This window comes from Leucoraja erinacea, chromosome 3 (assembly GCF_028641065.1).
Source record: "Leucoraja erinacea ecotype New England chromosome 3, Leri_hhj_1, whole genome shotgun sequence".
Taxonomy (NCBI): domain Eukaryota; kingdom Metazoa; phylum Chordata; class Chondrichthyes; order Rajiformes; family Rajidae; genus Leucoraja; species Leucoraja erinaceus.
In genome coordinates this window covers 52695942-52707622 of record NC_073379.1, presented here as the reverse complement: position 1 = coordinate 52707622, position 11681 = coordinate 52695942, and the positions used below count along the sequence as shown (strand labels likewise).

Sequence of the window (11681 nt, the reverse complement as noted above, 5' to 3'; positions counted from 1 at the left end):
GAGGAAAGTGATCGAGAACCTCGTGTCTTGGTGTCGAGAGAACAACCTTTCAATGTCAGCAAGAAAAAGGAGATAGTGATCAACTTCAGGGAGTGAAGTGGTACACATACCTGTTTGTATTGACGGCGCAGAGCAGATTCGGAAAACACACCAACGCCTCTACTTCCTCAGAAGGCTTAGGAAGTTTGGCATGTCCCCAACAACTCTCACCAACTTCTATAGATGCGCCGTAGAAAGCATTTTATCAGGATGCATCACAGTTTGGTTTAGGAACAACTCCATCCAAGACCGCAAGAAATTGTGGCGAATTGTGGACGCAGCCCAGACCATCACACAAATGAACCTCCCTTCCATTAACTCCATTTACATCTCATGTTGCCTCGGCAAGGCCAGCAGCACAATCAAGGACGATTCGCACCCTGGCCGCTCCCTCTTCTCCCCTCTTCCATTTGGCAAAGGGTACAGAAGTGTGAAAACGCACACCTCCAGACTCAGGGACTGTTTCTTCCCAGCTGTTATCGGGCAACCGAACCATCCTACTGCAACTAGAGAGCAGTCCTGAACTAATATCGACTTCATTGGTGACCCTCGGCTATCTTTGATCGGATTTACTGGCTTTATCTTACATTAAACGGTATTCCCTTATCATATAACACACTGTGAATGGTTCGATTGTAATCATGTATTGTCTTTCGGCTGACTGGATGGCACTCAACAAAAGTTTTTCACTGTACCTCAGTACATGTGACAATAAACTAAACTGAACTCCTGCGCTGTGCTGCTTTATGTTCATGTACATGCAGTGGCGACAGACTCAAGTATGGTTTTCAATGGCTGATGTATAACAACTTCAAATGAAAAGATTCCTGGGCTCTGGAGGACAGGGTGTGGGACAAGCTGTTATACTCTCAATGGGCCAACTGGCCTCCTGTCAGTAATAAGCAAGTTTGGTATTCTGACTGAGCATGCCCAGGTCATAGGTCATTCGCGATAAACAGCTGAGCTGCTGCGTGTATACAGATCTAAGTTTCATCTGTAGTCAGGATCGAACCTGGGTCACCGGCGCTGCAAGTACTATGGAATTACTACTGGAGTTAGATAATGTAGAACAAGTGCGAATGGCTGATCTCACTACCGTCCCCGTCACCTCCCGAGTTTCCCATCCCTGTCCAGAGGCAGTTGGAGATGTCCGGGGTGACGGGAAACACAGGGATACACATAAAATGCTGCAGTAACTCAGCAGGTCAGGCAACATCTCTGGAGAAGGGTCTCGACCCAAATCGTCACCTATTCTTTTTCTCCAAAGATGCTGCCTGTCCCGCTGAGTTACTCCAGCACGTTGTGTCTTTCTTCGGTTTAAACCAGCATCTGCAGTTCTTTCCTACAGAGCGACGTCTGTCAGCGGGTAAAGGCGAGGCTGGGGCTGGGTCTGGGGGCGGCGGTGCTGTTGCTCCAGGCCTGGGGGGAGGGAGAGGAGTGGGACCCAGGGCAAGGACTAGGCCGTAGCCTCGGCCTCTCCCTCCCCCTCCCCCAGCTCCAGGCTGCTCGGCCCGTCCCACCCGACAGCCCCCGCCTCAACTACATTGCCAACGTGGTGGAGGAAAAGGGGCCGACGGTGGTTTACATCAAGATCCTGGGGAGGTGAGCAGGGAGAGTGGAGGAGGAGGGGGGATGGAGGGAGAGGGGGAGGTAGAGACTGGGGGATGGGGGGAAAGCCAGCGGGGAGAGAGAAGGGGAGAGCGATGGGGAGATGGATGGGAGGGGAGATAGGGAACTCGCTATCGCGGCTTCACTGCAGGTCTCGGACACCCCATCTGCGCAAGAACTCACCGGCGCTAGGACAATTTCTCCACCCCCCCACCCCTCATGCCGGACTGGAGGAAGGGACTAGAGGACATTGCCCGCCTCTGCAACCAATGTGCAAACCCCGGCACTCCCCGTGGAATTTTAAACTAAACACATCTGTGAGCAAAACACAAACCCCCATTCTCTCTCCCCCACCTCTCACCGTCTCTCCGCCAGACCAGTCTCTCCTCGTCTCCCACTCGCATCTGCCCCCTCTCTCTCTCTCTCTCTCGCTGTTACACCCCACTCTCCCGGTACCTGGCTCATGCGTTTTTTTTTTGCGAATAACCTTTGACAAATCCCATGATTCCTTGTGTTTTTCGGAATACCGAACTCGCTTATTCTGAAGAGGGAAAAGCACAGTTGTGTGGAGTGATGCAGAATAGTGGGAGCTACTGCCATCCATTTGATTACAAAAAATTGAAGAAAGCATGTATGCACACGTATAACACAAGTTTTAAAGATTATTTATTGAAAGATCTGTTTGTTCTTTGCAGAAGGTAAATGAGGGTTTATTCCCTAATCAAGTAGAACATGAGGACAACTACTTTCTTGATCAGTTCTCCATGAGCTCCTGGTCAGCAAATCCACCTCCAGTTCTGAAGAAAAGCTCAACATGCTAAAGGGATAGAGTCGATAGACTGTTGCCCATCGACTAACTGGCATCAATCGTCATGTGGTAACTCAAAGTTCTCCAGTGTCCTTCTGCTTCGAACATTTTCGCTTTAACAGTCTCCATTCCTCAGAATGTTAATATCTTTATTGTATTCCCTGGAGGCACAGAAAACCAGTTGAAAATAAAACATTTTACAATAAACCATGTTTCAATGACTTGAAACAATGTTTCAATTGACTTTCAGAAAGCATTTGATAAGATCCCACATAGGAGATTAGTGGGCAAAATTAGGGCACATGGTATTGGGGGTAGAGTGCTGACATGGATAGAGAAGTGGTTAGCAGACAGGAAACAAAGAGTAGGGATTAACGGGTCCCATTCAGAATGGTAGGCAATGACTAGTGGGGTACCGCATGGCTTGGTGCTGGGACCGCAGCTATTTACAATATACATCAATGATTTGGATGAAGGGATTCAAAGTAACATTAGCAAATTTGCAGATGACACAAAGCTGGGTGGCAGTGTGAACTGTGAGGTGGATGCTATGAGAATGCAGGGTGACTTAGACAGGTTGGGGGAGTGGGCAGATGCATGGTAGATGAAGTTTAATGCGGATAAATGTGAGGTTATCCACTTTGGTAGCAAAAACAGGAAGGCAGATTACTATCTAAATGGCGTCAAGTTGGGAAAAGGGGAAGTACAACGGGATCTGGGGGTCCTTGTACATCAGTCTATGAAAGTAAGCAACAAAAAAAAAGCGGTGTTGGCTCGAAGGGCCGTATGGCCTCCTCCTGCACCTATTTTCTAATGGGCAGGGATCAAAGGACCGACTCAGCATAGGCAATGATCCTCGAACAATACCCTCAATTCATTGGTGGCATAAAATGATGACACAACTTTACATTAAGACAAATAAATTAGTTTAACACTGTTTATGCATACATGCTTTGCCAAAACTCAATTCTCCTCAACTTCCTTGGCAACACTAGTAGATGGAGCGGTAAAGCATGGACGTGGTATGCTTGCATTCATCAGTCGGGGCATTGAATATAGGAGTTCTGAGTCCTAGTTCCTGAGGAATGGAAACTGATAAAGTGAAAAAGCTGGAAGCAGAAGGATACAGGAGAACTTTGAGTTATCACATGAAGATTGGTGCCGTTTATTCGATGTTGTAGCTTTATAGGGGAGACCTAATAGAATGTTAGAGGGGTACAGCTTTAAGGTGGAGGGGCAATGTTTACCGGAGGTATGCAAGGCACATTTATTTTTAAACACAAGAGGTTCATGGAATGAGCTGCCAGAGATTGTGTGATATGATAATGGCATTTAAGAGGCTCTTAGATAAGCAAATGCAGTGATTGGAATGATAGGATCACATACAAACAGAGGAGATTATTCTAACGGCATCATATTCAGCATGGACATTAAGGGCTGAGGTGGCAATTCCTGAGCAGTATGGTTCTAGGCTTTTGCCCATTCAATCTTAATAAATATAAATGAAGATCAATGGCATTGCAGCTGTTAAACCTTTGGGCTCACAATGGACTCTGAGGTCTAATTTTCAATATAAGAACAAATATTCTAAACATTTTGAACAAAGTTCAGCTGGGAAAGATGGAAATTACGAGATTTTGGTTTTGTCAGGTTTAAGCAGTATCCTCTTCAGGATATTGTGTTTTAGTCTGTGATCATGGAAATATATAAATTTATGATTCCTTATTTATCAGTTGAGGCATAGAATACAATAGCAGAGATCATAGTAGACCAATATGAAGCATACAATTAGCACAGAAAGGGTGCAATCATATTTGATTTATCAGGATATTGTCAGAACTGGTGCATTTTAGATGTACAAGAAAACTAGATGGCATAATTGTTTTTTGAGCAGGAAGAGAGGCTGAGGGGAGCAACAACTGAGGTTTACAAAATTATGAGTAGCGCGAGTAGAAAGGAATAGAAAGGACCAATTTCCTATGATAGAAAATGACTAGAGTCAGACACTTCCAGTGGTAGAAGGATTGGAGGAAAGTTTAGTTTAGAGATACAGCGTGGAAACAGGCCCTTCAGTCCACTGAGTCCAGACCGACCAGCAAACCATGTACACTAGAGCTATCCTACACACTAGGGACAATTTAAAATATTTACATAAGCCAATTAACTGACAAACCTGTATGTCTTTGGAGTGTGGGAGGAAACTGGAGCACTTGGGGGAAACCCACAGGTCACGGGGAGAATGTACAAATTCCGTACAGACACCACCTGTAGTCAAGATCGAACCCGTGTCTCTGGAGTTGGAGGACAGCAACTCTACCGCTGCACCACTGTGCCGCCCCCCAAGATACATTTATAATCACTCAAGGGGTGGTGAATTTCTGTAATTTGCTTCCTAAAAAATAAAGTCCTCACAACATTTAGGGGTAATTGAGGAATAGTTGGCATGCTGTAACCATGTGATGAACATCGGTTGCTCGGAAGTGGATTGGATTGGAAAAGTATTTTTTAACGGTGGATTTAAACTTAATGGATTATTTCGATGTGCGATTCCACCTCAACAACGTGGAACATAGAACAGTACAGCACAGGAACAGGCCCTTTGGCACACGATTGTGCCAAACGTGATGCCAAGACTAACTCTTAATTCTACTCTTGATCCATATGCCTCTATTCTGTGCTCATCCGTGTGCCTATCCAGAGTCATAGCCATAGAGTGATACAGTGTGGAAAGAGGCCCTTCGGTCCAACTTGCCCCATGGCAACAATGTCCCAGCTACACTCGTCCCACTTGCCTGTGCTTGGTCCATATCGCTCCAAACCTGTGCTATCCATGTACCTGTCTAAATGTTTCTTAAATGATGGGATAGTCCCAGCCTCAGCTATCTCCTTTGGCAGCTTGTTCCATACATTTACAACCCTTTGTGTGAAAAAGTTATCCCTCAGATTCCTATTAAATCTTTTCCCCCTCACCTTGAACCTATTTCCTCTGGTCCTCGATTCCCCTACTCTGGGCAAGAGACTCTGTGCATCGACCCGATCTATTCCTCTCATAATTTTGTACACCTCTATAAGATCACCTCTCATCCTCCTATGCTCCATGGATTAGAGACTCAGCCAACACAAGTTTCCCCTATAGCTCACACCCACTGGTCCTGGCAACATCCTCGTAAATCTTTTCTGAACCCTTTCATGCTTGACGATATCTTTCCTATAACATGGTGCCCAGAACTGAACACAATATTCTAGATGCGGTCTCACCAACGTCTTATACAACTGCAACCAAGTTCTCCCAAGTTCTATACTCAATACTCAGACTGATGAAGGCCAAAGTGCCATAAGTCTTTTTGACCACCTTATCTACCTGCAACTCGACCTTCAAGGAACCGTGCACCTGTACTCCTAGATCCCTCTGCTTTACAACACTACCCATAGGCCTACAATTTACTGTTTAGGCCCTTCCCTTGTTCAACGTCCCAAAATGCAACACCTCACACTTCTCTGTATTAAATTCTATCAACCATTCCTCCGCCCACCTGGCCAATTGATCCAGATCCTCCTGCAATCTTTCATAACCATCTTCACTATCTGCAAAACGACTAACTTTTGTATCATCAGCAAACTTGCTAATTTTGCGGTGTATGTTCTCATTCAAATAATTGATGTAGATGACAAACAATAATGGGCCCAGCACCAAACCCTGAGGCACACCACTAGTCACAGGCCTCCAGTCTGAGAAGCAACCTTCCACCATCACCCTCGGCTTTCTTTCATGGAGTCAATTCGCTATCCATTCAGCTATCTCTCCTTGGATCCCATGTGATCTAACCTTCCAACAGACTCTTTAACAGCCACTAACATATCTATCCTCACCACCACTTCCAGCAATGCATTCCAGCCACTTCCTCAAAGAAATTTGATCTTCCTTCTCAATGGATTTGCCAAGAAAGCCCATGTTGAAAGATTAAATTTCGCACCTATTGAACAAGCAGAGCATACACTCATTGGCAAAGGTTATGCTATTAGTTCCACAGACTGGGTCCCGCACTCGTGAGCACAATGGTGATGAATATTTATCACATTTAGGCTGAAACCAAACAAAAACAGATCACATTAGTAAAACAGAACAGAATGAGCATTTTAATCAAAAGAAGACATTTAATTTAAGTAACAAATCAAATTCAAGCAGCTTCTGTCAAGAAACTAAAAGTCATCAATATCATGTCTTCAGATCAATAGCAACACGCATTTATATGCATTGCAGACAATCAGATATTGTCATGGAAATATTCGGACAGATGGACAAATATCCAGTCAAAGAGGCAAAGATGAAGGAGCCAGGTGTGCTCCAGGAAATGGGGCAACGACCTTCATGTTGCATTGTCATTACTACAAACTGCCCCACGCTGAGGGAATGAAACACCTACAGATTGTTAAAGATACCAGACCAACGATGGATTGGAGGCAATCTCTGGTAATTTGCAGTGTGGTGTCTTGTTCCTCAAATAATTCAGCTGAAAAAGAGCTCTGATGATGTTCCTTTGTCAAAAGGATTTCAAGCTGGATGTGTCCTGTAATAACTTGAATGTCTAATGGAATCATGACGGCAACAGGCTCAGTAGCTGTGAAGGGAAGGAACCTCAAACATTGCCTTCGGTGAAGTTCATGGAATGGAAGTGCTCCCCACCCAAATGCTGAGGGTTTGTTGCCTTGTCCCACGCCCCCTTTCCCCCTCTTTTTGGAAACCCCCCACCTCCACATCTCTCTCTCTCTCTTTCTCAGATTTTCATCAGAGGTGATGATGGCATCATCTACGCCAGTTTTTCTAATACAACTTTGGCTTTCAACAAACAATTTCCAGACATCTTGATCAACAAAGCCCGTAATCCATGTCCAATTTATTTTTTATTCTTTATTTTTTTTAATTAATATTTTTATTAGAAGCAATGTACAGTAGAATAAACCGCAGCATATGACAAAATACATTTATTGTACATCTTCCATTTTAATTTTGACAAAGAAGAAATAGAAAGAGAGAAAGAGCAAGAAAGAAAGTGAGAGAAATAGTGAATGTGGAAACCCCTAAACTACCAAATAGTGCAGTCAAAGAGTGAATAAGTAAAAACCTAATAAAGAATAAGACAAAAACAAAAAATAATTTTAAAAAAAGGACCAAAACATGTTGATATACATACCTGCTTCATTTCTCACCACACCCATCACCCTGTCTATAAATCAGTTTAATTCCAAAATTGTGTTGCACCATACTATACTTGTAATTAATCAATGAAAGGAGATCATATGTTTGAAAATTGCTCTGATTTTCCTGCTAAGACGAGTCTCATATCTTCAAGATGTAGCGTCTCAGACATGCTTATAACCCACATTTTAAATTGGGGTAGAAGCACTTTTCCAAAATTTAAGTGTACGTTTTTTTGCCATTATCAGGCCATAATTAAGGAAACGTCTTTGAAATATTGATAGCTCAGAACAGGCTCCTGCTATTCCGAAAATAATCAATTCTGTATGGGGGTCTAGTTTTGTTTTTAATAATTTTGAGAACATTTCAAAAATTCCTTTCCAACATTTATGGAGCTTTGTGCAAGAGGCAAAGGAGTGTGTTTGAGTTGCTTCTTGAGAAAGACATTTGTCGCAGATAGGAGAGACATTTGGAAAAATCTTATTCAGTTTCGTTTTTGAGTAATATAGTCTGTGTAGTCTGTCTAACATTAATCGATCAATTATGTATATATAGGAGATATTTTTCCCATCTGTTTATGGAATTTTTTAGGCCTAATTCCTCTTCCCATTCTCTTCTAATTATGTCTGACGATGGAATTTCTATATTTAGAAGCATATTGTACAAGTATGATATTAGATTATTTGACTGCGTTTCTATTCATACCTTCATCTAATATATCTGGCAAGAGTTTGGTACTCGTGGGTTTTCAAATAATCTCGAATTTGAAGATATCTGAAATATTGATTACCGTTCAGATTGTGTTTCGACTGTAATTTCCGGATTGATAGTAGGTTTTCCATTTCATACAAATCCCCAACCTTTTTAATCCCTAGTCTTTCCCAATAAATAAACGTTTTATCTATAATAGATGGTTTGAACGACGGGTTATTAGCTATTGGAGAAAGAAGAGATAGATTTCTTAATTTAAGAGTAAGTTTTACTTGACTCCAAATTCGTAAGGTACTATGAATAATCGGGGTTTCTCATATATTGTGTTCTTCAACTTTATTGGGGAGAGAAGGATCGTGCCTATATTAAAAGGCGAGCAATCCTCTCTCTCCGTTAATAACCAATCTACTTGTTGACATGCATTATCCAGCCAGTAAATTATATTTTTAGTATTCGCTGCCCAAAAATAGTATAAGAAATTGGGGAGAGCCAATCCACCTTTTTCTTTGGGTTTACATAGATGTCGTTTATGAATTCAATGTGATTTATAATCCCAAATCAAGTTTGTAATCAGGGAATCAAGTTAAAACATTTTTTTTTTTTAATGTCCAATTTATTTTCGACATCTCTCATTCCTTCATTTAGAACGGTGCTGGGCCCATTATTGTTCCCTGTCCTGGTATTTCATTTTACCTGCTTCTACACGGCCTCCAACATTTCATCTTTAGTTCAATGCCACCACCAACCAAATCTTCCCCGTCCTTTTCAATATTCAGAAGGAAAATGTTCCCACCCTGGAACTTAGTCCATTCCTCAGCGATCCACTTCCTTCTCCGTCTCACAACACTTGTCCCACAAGAGCAGCAGATGCAACGACTGCCTTTTGACCCCCTCCCTTCCCACCACCCAGCGTTTCAAGAATTCACCACCCAGGTCGAGCAGTTTTTACGTCCACATCTTTCCGCACTCAGCACTCACACTGTGGCGAGGAAGAGGGGGTAAGCGCTTGCTGAACACACACGTTTCTCCAGACTCAGTCCCTGCTTCCCAGTTCTCCGTCACTTCAACTCCTCCATCTCCCTGCCTCTCTGTTTTTCTATCCTTGACTAAACGAATTGCAGCCCTCGAAATTTAACCCTGAGCTGAAAAATCCATGCCATTTTATCTCTCCACCAGTCCAGCATCTATTGTTTCTTTCCCTGCCCCGTTACTGACCTTTTATCTTTCACTTACACGTTTTGCCTTTTAACCTTCCGCTATCACCCCCTCCTTATTTTCTCTGCATTTTAACCCTTGTTTTCCATAAGAGGTCATCTACCTGAAAAGATTTCCCTCCCACTGGCCCTGTCTGTTCCGTCCACCACTAACGCCCAAACTCTACACCAGTCCATTGAAAAGTAGAAGGGTCTTGAACTTACGGGTTTCACAGCGACGACGCGTTGAGCGAGGAATACTGGAAAACAGTCAAAAACGTTAATTATGATCCATGTACGATCCATTCTTCAATGCATCCGTAAAGAATCCCATCTGAATCTGTAAAGCGCCTAACCCCATGTAGAGAGAAAAGACACGAAATGCGCCCCTCGCTCTACACTCCTAAACGATTCACACCCCGCCAATCCTCCAGCTTCCCGATTCGCAACTAATCATTTTGCCTTTGCACCTTGTGTGTGTGTACATCATCTGCCCGTGAAAAAAAAACTTCGCCTATAACCACCAAGGACCTTCCATGATTCCCCACCCCACTCCACTCTTGTTGATTTCCTTCCCCCATCCCTGCAATCAGACTGAAGAAAGGACCCGACCTGAAATATCTCCAGGGTTGTCACTCTAGCAATTTGTGTCTTGCCTTGCTGAACCTTAATGCAGTTCCTTAATTCCCCACTCAGCGAGAATTGCATTAAATTACCCGCGAGTTCAATGGGCACACAGGTCAGGCACTGATATCCTTTCAATATCACAGACCTGGTCCCCCAAAAGAATGGCATTTGCGGATGCAGCGCTGAGATGAAATAGATTTCAGTCCCGGCTGTGCATCTCCCGCTCCGGATCTGTCCGCTCAGACGGCCGCCACCAAGAGCCGGTACCTGAAGCGCAGATGGTCAGTGTTAGCAGGAACTTCATCATCACTCCACTACAGCAGTTTGAGCGGCGATCCCCGGAGCTCCTTATGTATCCGCGCAGAGCGAGCGCTCCCATCCTTCATCCTGTCCTCAGCAAATCACACACAGCCAGCGATTGATACAGGGATCAGATTGACAACGCGAATCAGTGGCCGGACTTGAGTTTGGCCGCACGGTATTGACAGGAGAGAAGTCTTTTATTATATATTTTATTATTATACAATTTCTAAGTCCCATTTCTGAAGTGAAGCAATAGGCAAAGTGGCAATAAAGTGGCAGCAATTTACAATTTACAAATCACCTTCCCCAGTCTCAAGATGTCCCAAAGTGCTTCACCATGAAGCTTGAAATGTGGTCGGTCACCAGGAATGTTGGTGTCAATTACAGCAACATGATCTCCCAAAAGGCAATGTGAAAAATTTACTTCACACAAGTTATTTGTAAGATAAATATGATCTTGACTGGAGCCATCAGCTGTTATGATTTACACCTGAGTGGTATATCTTGAGTGGGTAAGAGTATTTGCCTCCACCAATCACTTAAACATTGTGTTCCAGATTTCAATAATTGTTTAGATAATAGAATTCTTCCTTCGATCCACTTAACATTTCTTACTCCTTATCTTTAACCTATGGCCTCTGGTCATGGACTTCTCCGCCATGGAGAAATGTTTCTTGACAATAAATCTATGTCTATTTGGCATTCCCCCCTCTTAGGAAGAGAAAGCCAGAATTTTTCCCACTCTCTTCTCATAGGTAAAGGTCTTCAACCCAGATCCTGATTAATTTCCTCTGCACCCTCTCCAGTGTAACTATTTCCTGTAATATGGCGACCAGAACTGCTGCAGTACTTCAACTGATATTTTACACCTCTCCTAGGGTCACCACCATGTCATGGTGAAGACGCCTGCATGTGCCGAAGATCCCGAGAGCTATATCATCTGGAGCTATGGTCCTAGTAGGGTCACCCATGGTGGCAGGTCAAGGGAGAGGGAGAGGTTCCAGACAAAGTGCTTCCCAAGAAGAGGACCTCAGCATTGGAACAGGTGGCTGGTCAGCAGTTAGAGCACCATGATAGTTGAGAAAGTGGAAGGCAGCTGCAGTGGGGAGAGACTGCCAACCGTTGTGGAGTGCGTGCTGCAGATTCCAATCTCTATCAGGGACTGTGTGGGGGCTGTCTTTGCACCACTTTTAAA

General features: G+C 43.6%; 1 protein-coding gene across 2 annotated transcripts in view; it reads right to left on the bottom strand.

Annotated features, from left to right (window-relative positions):
• Window positions 1–2299: 2299 nt before the first annotated feature.
• The window catches only part of LOC129695588 (trypsin inhibitor ClTI-1-like), a 37536-nt gene continuing 28154 nt past the window's right edge, over window positions 2300–11681 (bottom strand). Inside the window, exons 1-4 of one of the 2 annotated variants that reach the window (XM_055632671.1) lie at window positions 10451–10607; window positions 9782–9816; window positions 6430–6539; window positions 2300–2616 (exon numbers count right to left, since the gene is read on the bottom strand). In XM_055632671.1, the coding sequence (XP_055488646.1) occupies window positions 2571–2616; window positions 6430–6539; window positions 9782–9816; window positions 10451–10562 (303 nt within the window). In that variant the 5' untranslated portion in view covers window positions 10563–10607 and the 3' untranslated portion in view covers window positions 2300–2570. Of the gene's footprint in view, window positions 2617–6429; window positions 6540–9781; window positions 9817–10450; window positions 10608–11681 lie in introns of those variants that run through there. The other variant, XM_055632673.1, reaches the window with a different exon arrangement.